Source organism: Triturus cristatus, chromosome 1_2 (genome assembly GCF_964204655.1).
Source record: "Triturus cristatus chromosome 1_2, aTriCri1.1, whole genome shotgun sequence".
Taxonomy (NCBI): Eukaryota; Metazoa; Chordata; class Amphibia; order Caudata; family Salamandridae; genus Triturus; species Triturus cristatus.
Window position 1 is genome coordinate 1092495838 of NC_140580.1, and position 18433 is coordinate 1092514270.

General features: G+C 45.7%; 1 protein-coding gene across 1 annotated transcript in view; it reads left to right on the plus strand.

The window, feature by feature from the left end:
* The window catches only part of CNTRL (centriolin), a 1084252-nt gene that overhangs the window by 1039785 nt on the left and 26034 nt on the right, over nucleotides 1-18433 (plus strand). The window contains exon 40 of the mRNA XM_085613596.1: nucleotides 1265-1540. Coding sequence (XP_085469722.1) covers nucleotides 1265-1540 — 276 coding nt within the window. The remainder of the gene's footprint in view (nucleotides 1-1264; nucleotides 1541-18433) is intronic.

Here is an 18433-nt window from a genome sequence, read left to right on the forward strand (position 1 = left end):
CCTTAGTGACCCCTTGACGGACCGAGAATGGGACAGGGCATGCACACAGGCCAAGGAAGTTGCAAGCAACGCGAGATTTAAATTGTTACAATTTCATTATTTGCAACGCACATACCTCACTCCCCAGAGACTACATAGACTCTTCCCTTCATGCCACAGGGGATGCCCAAGCTGCAACACTAGCCCTGTGAGATTCCTGCACATGACCAGGACCTACCCACTGCTAGGGGATTATTGGAGTAGAGTCCTGGAAAGGCTCGGGGTAGAGAGGGGATTGCTGTAATTCGCTTGGAGGCCACACCCCGACATTACCTACTTGGTCTGTTCCCTGCCCCGCAGGATTTTGCAAAGATCTGCACCCATTTCGCATCTCTGGGATTACTATTGGCTAAACGACGAATAGTGATTCGCTGGACGGCGCCTACCCTTCCACTGATAGCCAGGGGGGATTTGCAGGAGAGGGTCCTGGCAGAAGAAAATAGTTAACGCATGGTCAGAACTGATGAGAATACTCAGCGGGACCTGGGGCGATGGGAGGAGATGGTTAACCAACTGACTGTAACGGCACCTGATGCTGCGCCCCCAAGAGGAGGCCGAGGTGGCGCCCCTAGAGCTGATGCCCAAAGGTCGATCACTTGGCTGGCCAGAAGAGGGAGACAACAGTGTGTATGTGCGAGAGGGAGCGTGTGTCAGTTGGGGAATGGTTGGGAGAACTACACTGGGGTGACCACACATTACCCTGGAACTGTGTAGGGGGTCCCTAGATCCACCTCGAATATGAGAAGAGGGAGGTGGCCATCTGACCCCCACTGCACTGGTAAATAGGACCGTTCTAGATGCCCCTTCCCTATACAGTGATAACCACTGCTGCAGCTGCCACTGTTGATTGTTCCGGTCTTGAGTACTATTCATTGCTACCATTTTGCAGACATCTGTGTTATATGACTGCTTTACAATATGCCTGGTTGCCACACAATACAAATAGCCTTAAAAATATTTTGAATGAATTCACACTAAAAGTGAAGACATATAGGGTACCACTTTGTTACTTTGCGACTATGCAGTACTTGTCCAGACTAAAGTATTGTTCTTTGGAAAGTACCAATTGTCTAACTGTACTTGTTCCATTGTGGAACTGCATGGCGGTTAACTATCCGCTAAAGCAGCCCATTATAAAAGTTGCTTGCTATCTGTGGTTTGTAGGCCTTATCAATTTGAGAAAGTTTATGGTACTAATGTAAAGGAATTTTTCTATTTTGTTTAGATAAAAAGTCAAGAAGAGCTAGAGAAAAGGCAGCAAGAAATAAATAGGGCAATGAGGGTGCTCAAATCTGAAGTCAGGGAAGAAATCAGATGTAGCCTTCAGGATTTAGACCAGTCCTGTCAAGAGCCACGCCAAGATCTGGAATCCGATCTTGAAGAGGACAACAGTCTACAGTCTGACCTGGAAAGCTTAAAGGAGAACTTTCCATACCCTGCTTATGAGAGGAGACACATGTTATTTGAAGAAAAGTTAGGAAGCTCTAACATCCATATGGTGGTGAGTTGCTGTTTCGTTATTTTATTGTTACCGCTGTTTATTTTGTGACTATTGCATCTCTTTCTATCCACTGATAATTGTGTTTATCCTGTACTTCACTTTCTAAGACAAATCGTATTTAGCAAGATGGTATATGATTGTTATGTTGGGTAAATAATATCGAAATCCCTGGGAAAGCTTTTCTTTACTGGCTTACAAGCCTTGCGGAAGATCTTAAATAATTTTTATATGCTGTGTTTACCCATCTAAGCCCCGATTCCTAGCTGTACAGTACTGGGTCTTATTCCTTTAAAGTCACCAATGATTTACCCATTTCTGCCTGGTAAAATTGCCCTGTACTGTGCAGCTATGAATAAAACTTCATGGGAATACCATGTGGGACTGATTTTTCCAGTCATAAAACCACACTGAATCCCCTATTCCAGCTGTTCTACAGCATACATATACGGCCTCTAAAACTGGATGTTGAAAAATGTAACTAGTAGTAATCCGATGCAGTGAAATTAACGTATAAAAGCATATGTTAATTTCGTTGGGTTTGACTTGTAATAAGGCTTTCAGTGATTGCTCAATTAATATTATCTAGTTTTTCATAAATGAAACTATTGACGTCCCATAGTCAAAATCTCCAAATATGATATTGATCCAGAGTTCACAATGCCCATCACTTGCATTCCATCTTCAAATAGATTTTTCAATTTGAATATTCATTATTTGTTTAGGCAGCACACTTGAAGAGCAACAATAATACAAAACCTTCTGCAATAAGATATTTGAATTCTGAACTTATAAATAATAATTTCTAATCTTTTTTTTTTTTGTACTTTTCCGAGGTTTACTCATTTTGGTATGGAGATAATAATGTTGAGGTTTATCACTCATTTAATTAGTAGTATCCGTGAATGTACTTGCAAACAGTGTCCTTTGTGGAACTACAGTGACACAAAACTTTGAAAACCTTTGGCCTGCTTACAATGTCTGCAGGTGAAACCTCAGTTTGGGATTTGTCCGGCAAGCCAAACCAGCATAAACATGTCCCAGACTCTGAAATTAAATGAAGCACTAAGATATTGAACATCACAAGTCCAGACGCTAGAAAGTTGGAGACCAAGAGGACAATGGTAATGGTTTTTTTTTTAAAAGTCTTTAGTATACAAGAGACGCTGTTCTGAAAAGAGAGCAAAACCCACGTTTCAATTCAATGTCAACACCAAATGCATAGCGGCAATCTGCTAAAAAACACTAATGCCCCCAAAGAATAACATCTACTTTTATTGGTAAAACAACTAGATCTTGAGCCGAACGTAATTCATCTCCATGGATGAAAGAGATTAAGTTTCAATGTCAAAATGATTCCCCAGAATATTAAAATATCAAAAGGAATTAGCTTTGAGGAGGATAGCACAATAGGTCGTACTACTGAAAGAGTACCTGGTAAAAGGATTGGACACTTTATAATCTGATGCAGGTAGCATTGATGAAGAGTAGGATACATGTGATCTATGTAGTGCTATGTACTACATAGAACAAGTTGTAGAAAATTGTGAGGAAGACAGGAAAGATTCACCAGAACAGATGGACATTGACTTATTAATTTAAAGCTTCATAGTTAAAGTAACTGCATATACCTATTTATTACTAAGGATACCAGATTTCAGTGGAGGTTAAGGGCACATTTCGTCCAGGTGTAACACGTTCCATAACATACAGAAGGGAAAGTACACCTTAAAACCTGTGCTGCTTAGGAGCGCATGCAGAAACTCATTCAATTACTCTCACCTCTCTCAAGAAACCCAAGCTCACGCCAAAGACAATTTTCAAAAGGCTGGATGTGTGGTGGGTAAAATGTTGGTCAGGAGTTACCAATTCTTGGTGAATTTCTCATTCCCCAGAACTGCTTTTCTAATATGACGGACAACATTGAGAGGAAATGGAGGAACTCATTAAGCTGCTAGCTGAAAAGCCCCTAATAAGGTGGACGTCATTCATCTGTATCCATAGTAATTAAAATCTCAGCAACAAAGGCTTCACTGGATGCTGCATAAATTTAAAACCGGTAGTTCAATCAATCAATCATCGGCATTTGTATAGCGCGCTACTCACCCGTAAGGGTCTCAAGGCACTGAGGGGGAGGGTGGGGGGGGTTGCTACTGCTCGAATAGCCAGGTCTTGAGTTGTTTCCTGAAGGAGAGATGGTCCTGGGTCTGCCGAAGGTGGGTGGGAAGGGAGTTCCATGTCTTGGCTGCCAGGTAGGAGAAGGATCTTCCTCCGATTGTGGATTTCCGAAATCGTGGGATGGAAGCGAGGGGGAGGCTGGCGGAACGGAGCTGGCGGGTGGGTGTGTAGAATGTGAGGCGGCTGTTGAGGTACTTCGGGCCCGTGTCGTGGAGAGCCTTGTGTGCGTGGGTGAGGATTCTGAACGTGATCCTTTTGTTGACGGGGAGCCAGTGCAGGTCTTTCAGGTGGCCGGAGATTTGGCTTCGGCGCGGGATGTCTAGGATGAGTCGTGCTGAGGAGTTCTGAATGCGCTGGAGTCTTTTCTGGAGTTTGGCAGTGGTTCCGACGTAGAGGGTGTTCCCGTAGTCCAGGTGGCTGGTGACGAGGGCCTGGGTGACCGTCTTCCTGGTTTTGGTGGGGATCCAACGGAGGCTATTTTGCTGCCGTGTCTGCTGGGGGGGATCTTCAGTGGTGCGAGGACGTCTGCGCAGTCGGTGATCCACTGGGTGAGGTTGCTGGCTGCTTCGTTGGGGTCCGTTGTGCTGGCGGGAGGGTTCTGGCTGAGGGAGGTGGTGAGCTGGTCGGCGGTGATCTTGTTCCAGTTCCTGCGAGGAACCTGATCCGGGTGGTGGTGGGTCGTGGGTTTTCTGAAGCTGAAGTGGACGCAGCTGTGGTCAGTCCAATGAAGTCCGGTGGAGTGGCTGAAGGAGATGTGCTTGCTGGAGGAGAAGACTGGGTCAAGCGTGTGGCCGGCGTAGTGGGTGGGGGTGTTCACCAGTTGCTTGAGCTCGAGGTTGGCGAGGTTGTCCAGCAGGGTGGTGGTGTTGCTGTCCTTGTTGTTCTCCAGGTGGAAGTTGAGGTCCCCTAGGAGGATGTAGTCGGCGGAGGGGAGGGCGTGCAGACTGACGAAGTCAGCGATGTCTTCGCTGAATAGTGTGCGTGGTCCTGGTGGGTCTGTAGATGAGGGTGCCTCTGAGGGTGGTCTTGGGGTCGGTGTGTATCTGGAAGTGGAGGTGTTCGGCGGCGGAGAAAGTGTCGTTGGAGCTGGTTGTAATGCGGATGGTGTTCTTGTGTACGATGGCGATGCCTCCTCCAGTCTGGTTGACGCGGTCCCTCCGGGTGATCTTGTATCCGTCCGTGATGGCGAACCCAATGTCGGGCGCTGAGGAGGCATTCATCCAGGTTTCCGTGAGGAAGGCGACGTCTGGTGATGTTGTGTCGAGCAGGTTCCGTAGCTCGACGGCGTGTCTCTGGACGGAGCAGGTGTTGAGCAGGATGCACTTGAGGTGGTTGCTGCTGGTGTTGGGCTTTGCGTGTGTGGAGTAGGTCTGGAGGCAGGTGAACTTGCAGGCTTGGCAGGTGAAGGGTCCGTGGGTGTGTTTCTGGGTGGCTTGGTAGCAGGCAGGGTGCCGGTCGGGTTTGAGTGCGATGAGGGTGGCGGTGTCGTAGGTCCGTCGTTGGCTCTGGCGGGGGCCAGGGGTCCTGGCGCTGTGGGCGGACGGGCGCAGACGGGCTTGCCTTTGGCGCGCCAGTAGCGCGGCCTCCATGTGATGGGGCGAGGGAGGGAGGAGCAGCTGGGAGGTGGGAGCGGGGCGGCCAATGGGATGCAAGGGGGCGGGGCCGCCTGGACGCAGCGGCAGGAAAACGGGTGGCAAGGGGAGGAGAAGAGGCGAAGAACGAGGGTTACAGAAGAAAAGGGGGCAAAAACAGGGCACAAAATGTACAATTAGGGCACAGGCACTCAGGATACAGAAGTCAAGAGGGATCACAGGCACTCAGGATACAAAAGTCAAGAGGGATCACAGGCACTCAGGATACAGAAGTCAAGAGGTATCACAGGCACTCAGGATACAGAAGTCAAGAGGGATCACAGGCACTCAGGATACAGAAGTCAAGAGGGATCACAGGCACTCAGGAAAAAAGGCAAACGGGTGGGGAGAGGCACAGAGACGGCAGAAACCAAGGCTGAGGCTACAGCGAGCGGTAGCGAGGATGGAGGTCACACTGGGGGCCGCGTGGCGGTGCGGGGAGCGACCTGCCTGGAGAACAGTGTCAGAGGTCGCTCTCTCTACCGCTTTGCGGCCTCCATATGAGGGGGTGAGGGAGGGAGGAGCAGCTGGGAGGTGGGAGCGGGGCGGCCAATGGGATGCAAGGGGGTGGGGCCGCCGGGACGCAGCGGCGGGAAAACGGGTGGCGAGGGGAGGAGAATAGGCGAAGAACGAGGGTTGCAGAAGAAAAGGGGGCAAAAACAGGGCACAAAATGTACAATTAGGGCACAGGCACTCAGGATACAGAAGTCAAGAGGGATCACAGGCACTTAGGATACAGAAGTCAAGAGGGATCACAGGCACTCAGGATACAGAAGTCAAGAGGGATCACAGGCACTCAGGATACAGAAGTCAAGAGGGATCACAGGCAACTTGGTTGTTAATTAGCTCCCACTCTAGAGAATGACTGAGTTTAGGTCTTGGGTACTGGCACTAGTATTAAACAAGCATTGGCATAGCCAATAGTTCTCGCTTTTGGGACCTTATAAGTGTTAAGCCATGCAACAGTTGCATAACTAAATACTTATAAGGTCCCAAAAGCGAGACCTATTGGCTATGCCAATGCTTGTTTCTGTTTATTACTGCTCTGTAGTAATGGCGGCCCACGGGTGCCACCATTACTACATAGAAGTATCACTACTTTCCTGCAAATACTACATTAAGTTTTGTGAGTAATGCCTATCTTTATAAATAATGAGCATCTTTTGGCTTCGCTCCGGGAGCTGCCGATGGGGTCTGGTGGAACTAGTGCGCAATCTGTAACTGCCCTGCTAGCTCCACATATGCCCCCCCTTGTGACGCACCACCGAGCCACCGCTTTGGCAGGCCAAAACATGCACTGTCCTCTCAGCCTGGGTAGAGCGATGTTCTTCCTGTTTGCATTATCCATTTTATTTTCTCTTGAATTCCTTTAAGAGTATTTGATTTTTCCCGGCTGCCTTTCTGTAGTTTTTTCCATGTAACGTTTTTCGTGTATAATGCGTATTGTGAAACGAGTAGTTTCTAGATGTTTGTGTGAGCTCTTAATGTGAATTTCTCACAGTGCACGTCAGTGGATCATAAAGAGGGTCAAGCTATATGCTCATCCAATCCTTGTTGCCTCTGCAGAGCGCATAGCGCAGTAGTCATTTGTGCCAATCGTAAATGTTATTCCATGCGAAAGGGTGTGAATAACTTATGCAGTTGTCGAAATACTGACAGAAAAAGTTAAAGAAGAGATGGTACTTACAACTGAGTGGGGAAGTTGTACCTTGGGAAGAGCTGCAAGGACATATGTGCAGGAGAAAGTGAAACAAGCATTGGCATAGGTCTCGCTTTTGGGACCATTAAGTATTTCCATGAAAGTTTTTAAAACCTGATCCCTCCACTGTGGCTGCCAAGATAAACGTGCTTTAATGTCACACGATGTATGTTCATGTCACGACCAATTGACCTAATGAACTAATTAACATTTAATGAAGTCTTTTTAATATCAATCATTGTGATTAGGGGTTAGTAGCTTATAGACTTTCCTGATAGAATAATCTCTGGTACAGATTCATAAGGACACCTCTTTCATCAGAACGTGCTTCACATTCTTTCAAAACCTAGATTTTATTTTTCAAGTCAAATTGTATAATCACTTTCATTCTATCCAACTTCTAAGTCTTCAGCGGAGAGATTATTACTTTTGATAGGTGTGTACATTCAGATAGAGCAAGAAATCTCTGAAACACTAAACATTGCACCACAAAAGCTGCCAATGACAAATGGATGGTACATATAAAGTCAATACCAGTAAACCCTTTCCAGTCACATTAATTCATGAAGAAAGCAAAAACACTAGTTTTCCTAGGTAACATACAAGATATACAAATAAGTAGAGCAGACAGTATTAGGAAACCTTTTTACTATTACTCTATTTACAATGATGTTGATGAACAGCATACAAATCTACAGTAAGATTCATGCCTATAACAGTCACTGTTAAACTCATGAGTATTACAGATGGACATTCGACCTGTGTTACTTCAATTCGAGGTTGAGGGCAAGCAACTAAAATGAATATCGTTATTGGACGTGTATTCTTATACATTTGTTAGTCCCAAGAATAAAAATAAAGAAGTTGCTCTGAGCTAAACAGCTAGATGGTCAGATTATAAAAACATGGGAATTGACCACACATAGAAACTACGTAATTATTGTTACAGATAAGTTATCTATTTCATATACGCGGTGGGAAAGATTTAATGTTACATAGTCTCAACAACTTGAATTTACCACCCGATAAAATGGCATAAGCTCTGAAATAGGAACCACTTGTCAATAAGGCATCTGGTTAAATTTGGATTCAATGGTTTGAATCAAAGGTTGAAGTTTCACCTAAAACTGCTGTCCATGATGAACCATTTTGGCACAAGTTAATGCGACACGCAGAGTCTAGCTTAGCTATACTCCTGAGGTAGAATCCGCTGCTCGTCTGATTACAAAAGTCATTGAACACATAGAGGTAGGCTTGCAGTTGACAAGGGACAGCTGTGCCAGCATCCCCTTTCTCAGTGTCCCTAATTGTTACTACTGTTACCTAACAGACCAAAGGTCAGAGTGCTACAAAGAATGGTGCTTCGGTAAAGTGGCATTGGGCTGGCTTGCATCAGTCCATAGGGTCACTGCATGCGTAACACACGTAGAGGAAGCTCTCTGCAGTTTCCTGCTTTTATGTTCTGTATGCTTACCACCTGCCCCAAGACTCTGATGTCACTATTGATTACTTCACAATAAGTTCTTTAATGTTAGGTTTGATGATCAGATTTTTGACACCAAGACATTTGCCATTCTAGAAAAACTAAAGAGAAAAATTGACATTGCATCTCTCTTTGACCAGTGTCATACTCTTCTCATAAGTTCCAAGGTTTACAGAGACCCTCTTGTACACATTTATTCCATGAGATCCAGCTCACAAATATTATAGTCCTGCCAGTTGCTCTCCCATAGCAATCTCAGCTGCTTGCTATGCTACTTTTATGCCTCTCTGCATTAACACTATTCATGAGTACATACGCAGGTTTCTGGCTCTAATTGAAGCAAATCCAGTATGATACAGAAATTCAGAAAGCAAGTGTGCTCTTGCTTTCGTTCGATTTGTAAGGCCCGCTACCCCAGTTCTTCTATTTTAAAGTTGTCACTGTAGATGTAAATGTATTCCAAAAAAGCAGTTGATAAAGCAACATGTTGTACGAGATGTATCGCCGGTTGATAGCAGATACCAAATAACAACAGTTGTCTGCATCTTATTCTAGACCTAAGAAGTTGCAAACTACATTGAGCTTGAAAGCCTCAAGGTCAGTTCTGAGCTTGTCCTACAGGCTCTTCCCATGGATTCATTATTAGGTTTTCATGTTGCATCTTGAGCCCCCCCCCCACCCCCCTCCCCATCTCCTATCCTATTCAGCCTGACCTCAACTCCAAGAATCTTTATGAAGTTATGGTAGTTACATAGTATACTTACAAAACAAATCAGGTTTGTTATCTAGTATGAAGAATGATTGCCCAAAGAAAACTTGGAATTAGAAACCCTTATCTCTTTTAAAAGACCTTCACCAATCTCACCACATGGGATATTCACTGATCTTCAGAAAATCTCTTCCTCCCACAACGTAGAATTCTTTAGCGCTGTTATTGACATGGGAATAGTGTGTATCTGATTGATACATCTCATCCCATCGCAGTTAGTTCTGCAGTCCGGTTGGTGGCACCATGGGTCTGCTGCCCCTGTGCGCTGATGTCAGTACCTTTCTTTCTACGCCCTTTGACCAAGATTTGGAGCTCTGCTCCCAACTTTGTCAGTCCTACTGAAGCCTAAACAGAATTTTTCCAAACCTCAACTGTGTGCCAGGGGACATGTTTCCCCCTCAAGTCAAGATCACAGGCTTAAGCCATGCCATGACAGCAGGAACCAGATGTGGACCTACACGACTTTTGTCTATTGTTTCTAGGTTCCAGTCATGACTCGTGGGCAACTGCTCTCTGATGCACCCAAAGTTGATCCAGGAGCAGGAGTGAAACTTTGTTATAGAACACAAAATGTGAGGGCGATCGCATGCAAACCAATAGACCCGAGTCAAGTCATAGAGCCGCTCCTGCTCCAAGTTGCTGGGCTGTTCACACACAAAGTTCTGGTCCACTTCAAGTTTATGTTAATTGATTTATAAAGCGCATAGCTGCCCAGGGGCCACCCAGTCTGTGGAGAAAGGCGGTGACGTGTGAGGGGAATAGAAGATCATCAGGGGAACAGCCACGTTATCAGTTTTTTTCTGAAGCTTAGTTCATCACTCAGCAGTCTCATTTCTTTGGGCAGAGAGTTCCATATCCTTGGCACTAGGCGCGAAAACGAGCTTCCACCCCATCCTCAACTTTCAATCCACCATGCGATGTATCAGTGAATGGATGAATAGTAATCATCGAAAATCAAAACCTAAAAAAAAAAGGAGTTGATCCTAACGGGTGGGCAAGCCAACCCATGGAATTCCAACTTCTGGCCACCCCCCACTCCCAGCATGCTCCATCAAAAGTCTGGGTATTGTTATCAGCAGTGATCTGTCTGTGAAAGCCCAGATTGGGACAGTGGTTTCCTCCTGCTTCTTCCAGCTGCGACGAAGCAGGAAGATTAGTAGATTTCTGACTACAGAAACCCTAATCCAAATCATCTTGGCGCTGGTAATCTCCCGCATCAACTACGCCAACTCACTTTATGCAGGTATGCCAGCATATCAACTAAAACGCCTGCAATTGGTGCAAAACCAAGCGGCCCGATTAATCCACCACCAGCCCAAATGGCACCATGTTAAGCTTTGTTCAGCTCCTCAAGAAGCTAGGCAACATAGACCGGCCCCAGAGACTCCACCTTGTGACACAGCACCGAAAACGTAGTTGTCCAAGCTACCAGGTTAACACCAGTGTGTTCCCTTCTGCAGAGTCAGAAGGCACCGAGTCCTTTAGCAAGAGGGTGTTTTCTTCCACCAGCTCAGCCCTTAGGATTGTGAACGCTGTTGGTCTCCTGAGCCAAGACACACATGCCCTTTGGGACATGGACAGTGAGATCTTGACAGCCATCCGTGACAAATTCAAGAACTCTTGCCCAAACCATTCATGATGGACAAGATGCTGCAAAAAGGTCTTGAGGTATGTCATTAACATTATGGACTGTGTAAGCTGTGCCATGGGCACCAGTGATATGATCAGGCATCATGCCTGTAAGCGTGCCACAGGTTTCTCCTTTGATGCACAAGCATCCTTCATAGACATGCCTTTTGATGATTCCAGACTTTTTAGTGAATAGACAACTGCTCATGGCCTGGTTTTTGGCCTTACTGTCATTGGCTTGTGATGTTCACCAACAATACAGATTATGCAGAGAATGATTGTGAGTCCTAGCTTATCACTAATGACAGCCCTAACATCATTTACAGCAGGCAACTTCAACTTTTCACAGCATCAAAGGACGTGATGTTAGCCGTCGTCGTGAAGATCACCAAGGATATCAATCTTCATTTTCTTCCTCACCTGCCACAACGGCTTCCAAGCTGCTTTGATTTCCCCTTCCAGGGGCATGCTCTGCCGGTAGAGGGCAGGAATTGAATGTTTGTACCTGGCTGGAAAGCTAGGACATCAGATTGTAGGTTACTACAAACTGTCCATTCACACACCTCACCAACCCCCATGCCACCTTTGTTTACTCAAATTCAGCAGATAATGACGCCGTCCTTTTATGGGAAATCCAGTTGCGTTTGTGAGAGGGGCCAAAGAGAGGGTCCCTGAGGAAGAGAAAGGCGAGGAATGTTACTCCTGCAATTTCTTGGTGCCAAAGAAATATGGAGGCCTTGACTGATTCTAGACCTTTTCCCATCAACGCCTTCTTACAGTGGGGTTAGAACATTTCCACCACTCGGGCACTTACTAAAGTCAATGGCGTGGTCATGGGCCATCTGAGCAGGTCGGAATAATCATAGTGTGTATGTCAACAACTGGCTGCTAAAGGTGAGCTTGCTGAAGTTAGTTGCAGGCTGCCTTTGGTTGAAGATCACCCCTCTTTTATCCCTGGTCTTTTCCATCAGCGAGCTGAAGTCCTATCTGATGCCTGCACAGGGGAATTCCCTTTATAGGAGCCACCCTGCACACAGTGGCATCCATGGCAATCCAGTGCCTTGCATCAACTACAGGACATTCAAGATATGATTCCAATGTTTCTGGCAGAAACCTGAATTCCAGTGCAAGTGGTTCTGAGGCTTCTTGGAGTCCTGGCCTCATGCATCCTGCTGGTCCCTCCTGGCACTTGCAGGCCTTCAAATGGAACTTCTACTTTGAGTGGGAACAACACTGGGAACATCTGTAGCTCAAAGAAGGTAGCCTGGGACTTTCTATGGTAGCACGTGTATGCCAACCTGTCTGTCGAGAGGCCATTCTCTCTACCAGAGCTCACAGTAGTGACAGACGTACCCTCGCTCGGTCAGGGTCTCTGCTCCCAAGTGGAGTGAAAGCTCCACATCAATATTTGGTAGATTTGTGTTATTCAGTTGGCTATGGAAGCCTTTCTCCCATGCATGAAGGGGAGGCTTCTGCAGGTCCTCATGGACACCACGACTACCATGTGATACAGCAACAAGCAGGGCGGTGTCGAGTCTTGGACCTTGTTCAAGGAGGTCACCAGATGTCAGTTGGTAGGCCATGAAGGGTGTCTTCATCTAGCTGTGACATAGTGGGGCATGCTATGGTTGGCTTTTTGTGCCTCTGTTGAGAATGAGAAGAGTAACACTTACTGCGCACTGGGATTTTTACTAAGAGGATCCTTGGGAGATTTGTTTCATCTGCAGTGATGTGCAGATCTCCTATATGTCTTTCCATAGAAACCTCTGCTGCTCTTGAGTGTGACAGCTATGGATTAGATCTAGGACATTGTGGTACCTCGATCATTTGAGCCTGAGCATTTGCCCTCCAATTTATCTACTTCTTCAGGAGGACTTTCTGGTTTAGCAACAGGGCAGGGTCCTGCACCTTAATCTACATGACCTACACCACCATGTATGGCGCCTGAGAATGTAAGTGGTTTTGACCTTCCTGCTGAGGTGTTGGTGAATATGATTCTTGTGGCTAGGTGCCCTTCCACCAAATCTATCTATATGGGTTTCAGGGCAATATCTCTGGCTTGGTGTGTGGACCATCAGCTGGACACAGAGCAAATGTGTCTGATCTGTTCGTCTTCGGCCCAACAAGGGGTGTGGTGGGCAGGTTTAAGGGTTCCAACTTAGCCCTTTCAACTTTTTGAATTTATCTGATCATCCGTCTTTAGTCAAGTGATCAGTTGTGATGTGCTTTCAAAAAGGACTTCAATACATGTTTCTTCCTATGGCTATCATTATGCATCAGTAGGACCTTAATTTGGTCCTTAGACATTCGTGATATGCATGTCTTTCATACCCATGGACAGCTGTTTACAACTGCAACGGTGTTCTTCATTACAAATTATTTTGCGTGCAGTGTCTATAAGCTGCAGATGTTATCAGCACAACCCCTTACGCCATCTTCTTTCCTGACACGTTGGTGCTTCGGACTTGTGACTCATTTCTGCCAAAAAGTCATGTTACCCTTCCATCTAGGCCAGTTCATTACCCTCATCACCTTTTTCTCTTCACCACATCCTTCAAAGGAAGAGGAGAGCCTTGACTGACTGAACCCAAAAAGTTGCTCTCAGTTTTTTCATTTGAGCACACAAAGGAGTACTAAGATGACAATTCACTTTTTGTGTTCTTTGCCTGTGCTAGAAGGAAAGGGCAGTGCAGAAACAAGCTCTGTCCAGCTGGATCATCTTGTGCATAAAAGCGTGCTATTCCAGGTCAAGAAGGAGCCTCTTGAGGGCTTACTGGCTGAATCGACTAGAGCCAAGGCTGTTTTGAGGGCATTGATGAGAAGTGTTGTGGCATTGGACATCTGCTAGGCTGCTTCATGGGATATCTGTGCATATGTTCAAGAAGCAGTCCTGCTTTGACAGTCCGGTCTGCAGAGAGGGCCATTTTGACTGCCAAGAAATGCAAGACTTGGTATGGGTACACTTTCTGCCTTTTGGAAAGTGCTGCTTGGATATCTATTCCAAAGGCGCGAAATCTGAGATAGAAGTATCCACCAGAATAGCAAGTTACTTACATTTGGTAATGCTCTTCTGGTTGGTACGTTGTCTAACTGCAGTTTCCTCTTGCCTTCCCTCCTGATCTGTGGAGTAGACGCTTGTCTCTGTTAATAAGGTTCCAAGTTGGACTTGGCACACTGCCTCCTCCTAGCTATCATGGTTAATCCGAGTCTGAGTGTGCCGTGGAGTCCGATGGTGTCACCTACCGGTTTGTGGGACCAAACTGATTGAGTGTCATGTCTGGGGATATTTAAAAAGTGAGGAATTTGTGATTATGTAAGTATATACTGGAAAGAGCATTACCAAATGTAAGTCATTTGTTCAGCTGTCCCCTAGCGGATTGGAGTATTTAACAAACTGTTTTGAAATTCCTGGCCAGGAATTACTTTTCATGCTATCGTAATACTCACAAATTCTCTACCTAAATCACCTAGTTTCAATTTTGCTCTGCTAGTCCAATTTTGAATTATTAGGTGCTCCATAACCAGTAATATCAGCATTGAGAGCCCTTCATACCTCCCTCAGTTTTTCACTCTACAGCAGGATCTTGAGTGATGAACCTAGAAAGGGAGTCTGTGCAACGTCATGATCATTCATGCCCGTGAGTTACCTGAGGACTCCCATAGAAAATCCATCAATGGATAATATTTTGTCACAGGAGTCAGCAACTTTATTTTGCATTCATTCATCTGATAGAGACATCTAGCCTCAGATTCCATATCTTCAAATCCTCCCCAGGCGCCAAACTGGATCTGGAAATTTTTCAGCAGTACCTCTGCGCATCGGTAGAGGGCGTTGAGCAACTCCGCATCAACTCCCGGATATGATGTCAATGGATTCTATATAAGCCGTCCTCTGATGTGCTGACGTCAGTTCCTTTTTTTCTTTTCACCTCAGTTATTGTCGTAACCTCTTCTTTACGATGGTAGAATGTATTATCTCTGTCCTTCGTTGGTTACCTCTGTTCTTGGAGTGTCCCTTGTTCCTCCACTTCTCGTCCTGTGGATATACTTTTGCTGTACCCTGTATGACTTGTGTCTCTACAGGAATTTCTGTGCTTTTATATGCATATTTATTCTTCTATACATTTATCTTTAAATGTCTCTGGATGTATGTACCTATCTCTTGCATGGATCTCATTTAGATGTCTTTTGCTGCCAGTATTTAAATATGTGTGTGTTTTGCACATATGGTCATTTCGCCGTCTATATGGTGTACGTCGCTGCATTTTTACCTACACCCTTCTTGTTGGCCTGGTTCAGCCTTCTTGGTTGTAATGGTTCCTTTCCTCTTTTCAGTGAGCGTCTCCGTTACATTATTACAGAGGATGCCTTATATGTCTATCACGTTCTTAGTATAAGAACGGTAGCGGTTTCTTTTACCACTTCAGTTTTTCTAGCAATGCTCTTCAGCATTTATTTTCTCTTTCTCTTTTCTCCATCATTTTATGATTGGAGGTCCCTTTTTCGTAATCTGTTTCTCAGGCTTGTTTCCTTGACAATCGGTAGGTGCTTCTATTCATTGTATGTGTTTGCTGTGGCTGAGCACACTGTGTATGCTCCTTCGATTGGTTTGAGCCTGCACTCTATGAACTATTGTCCTCTGTTCCTTTGCATCCCCCGATCGCAGCTTGTGTCCCTCTTTGGCGCTGCCTCTTTTACTGGTTCTATACCGTGGTTCTCAGTCTTGTGGCTTTCTACTCACTATGGGCTTCCCCGGTCCTTCTTAGAGATCAGTTCTTTGGTGAGCATCTTTGCTTCATCTATAATTTTACGGATAGTCTTGTCCCTTCTATCTTTTGGATCGGCTTCTCCTATTTGGGGATCTTTGGTGAGGTCGGTTCGCAGTGCCTCCGCCAAGGATGGTATTGCTTGGGTATGTGATTCTAATATAAGATATCTGCAGCTAGATGTCTCTATCAGATAACGCCTGCGGTAACACCATATCTGTTAGAGACAGGATCTTGCCGCAGATTCCTTATCGACCCAACCTTATTCAGTATTGGGGTATCTTTCATAGATTCACATGCCTGAATCATTCCCCGTCGCCGAGGCGGGAGTCCCACGGTAAATTACAAAAGTAGTACCATAAGTAAATAACAGTAGTAGGCTAAAAGAAAAAGGCCTAAGGAATAAATGTCAGAAGCCTATCTACATCGTTATAGTAAAATGAACTAAAAGTTAGCTCCAACCAATCAGCTACCAGCACCCTCTAGAACACTCTCAGCAGAGTCAGTTCTCCTCAGATTTTCACCGCAGGTCGTGTGGAAGGAAGTCTCCCTGAGTGCCTACTCAGTTCTACACTTCATCTCTTCAGGATGTCTGACAAGAACGCTCTCTTTAAACCCTGCAGGACCTGTGATAAGAAGAGGGTCCATGTTGATGACCAGCATAAGGACTGCATTTACAGTCTTTATCCTAAGCATGTTGCGTAGGATTGTAGGATCTGCTGTACTTTCCCTACTAAGACTCTTAGGGATAGAGAGGCAAGACTGCTTTTATGGCTTAAATCTTCCTCGGCTGAGGAGGATGACAGAGCCTCAACTTCTAGCAAAATAGCTAGATCCCATGACAGCTCTTCAAGTGAGGGAAGAAAACATCATAAAAATTCCCATGATGTATCTGACCCTTCAAAGAGGTCACCTAAACTTTCCTCTGGGTCAATGCTGTCTCCACTCTCTACTTCGGTCAAGGAATCTAAGAGGCTGTCTACTTCAAAAACCGTGAGTAAAAGCCAGGTTAAATCTATCACGTTGACTCCATCGTTGACGATTTCTGTGACTTCTTCTGCCCCATCGTCGACTGCTACTGTCTCGACGACGGCCATTACTTCGCTTATGGTGTCGATTAGGATTTCTATCACAACTAAGAAGCCTGTTCTGGAAGAATCGTCGACGAGGAAGTCATCGACGAAGTCTCCGTTGATGACCACGTCGACGTCGAGCCCATCGACGAAGGTTCCGTCAACGAAGCCTCCACCGTCGACAAAGGTACTGTTATCTATGAAGTCTACGCCATCGACGTCTGCCTTGTCGACATCCATTACCTCAGTCTGAGGTTCCTGTTTCACCGGCTCAGCCTTCAGGTCCATCTGAGCACGTGCACCATGACGCTACATCTTCTGAAGAGGAGGTTGAAGAGGGTGAGTTACCTGACAATACTAATGTTACGGATCCCTGGGACGAATATATTATACCGATGCCTTCTCCACCCCTTCCTCTGCCTTCTGATTCTCCCTCTAAGGACATCGGGGGCTTTCATAATTTGATGCAGCAAACCGCATCTAGATTCCAGTTGCCTGTTACAGTAGAGCAGACAGACTGCTTTTCGCATGATGTCAAGGAAGAGTTTAGGAAGATCACGGGAGCTGTTCCTATCATTGATTATATCTGGAATGAAGGGATTAAGATCATGAAGACGCCTGCGTCTATTCCGCCTGTACTTCCTCGCATTGAGAAAAAGTACCGTGCTCCTGCTAACAGTCCATCTTGTCTGATTGGTCATCCACAACCAGATTCAGTAATTTCTCAAGCTGCCCAACAACGATCCAAAAATCCTGCGACGCCTATAACCACACCACCTGATAAGTAAGGACGGAGGCTGGACCTTATAGGTAAAAAGATTTCTTCTATGGCAGTGGCCTCTATTAAAGCTGCAAATTCCCTGGCAATAATCGGTCGTTATGACCGTCATATATGGTCAGATAAGGCGGGACTTATTGACCTCATTCCTGAAGACCGTAGGCAAGACGCAAGGAAGATTCCGTTGGAAGGAGAACAAGCCGCATCTGAAATCATAGATTGCACGCTGGACATTACGAACACCAACTTTCGTCAGCTTGCCGGTGCTGCAGTGCTTAGACGCCAGGGATGGCTTAAAGCCACAACTTTCAGGCCTGAAGTGCAAATGACAATTTTAGACATGGCCTATGATGGAGAGTCTTTATTTGGAAAACACATTGATGAGGCCCTCCTTGCTATCAAAACTGATGCGGATACCGCTAGATCATTAGGCGCCGTTCAATATAGGTGCGGATCTTTCAGAGGTGCAAGAGGACCTGGTTTTGCTTCAAGAGGAGGATACTAAAACCAACAAACTAGGCAGTATCAATCACAGTATAGACAGCCTTACAGCCAGTCATCATACCGTCAATCCTCTTCGACTAGTTTCTCCCGTCAGGGTGGTCAAAAACGATCACAGAATCAAGGTCGAGAAACCAACAGGAAACAATGATCTATGCAGGGTGCCAGCCATATTACCCTCTCTACCCGTGGGAACCAAAATTTAAGCCTTTGTTCACAAGTGGCAGGAAATTACCTCAGACCGATAGGTTTTAGACCTAGTAACCAACGACCACACCCTGGAATTTATCAAACAGCCACCTACTACTCCGCCCAGTGGTCCCCCTCCCCCTCGTCTTCACTTATTGTTCAAAGAAGCCTTAACAATGCTCCTCAAGAATGCAATAGAG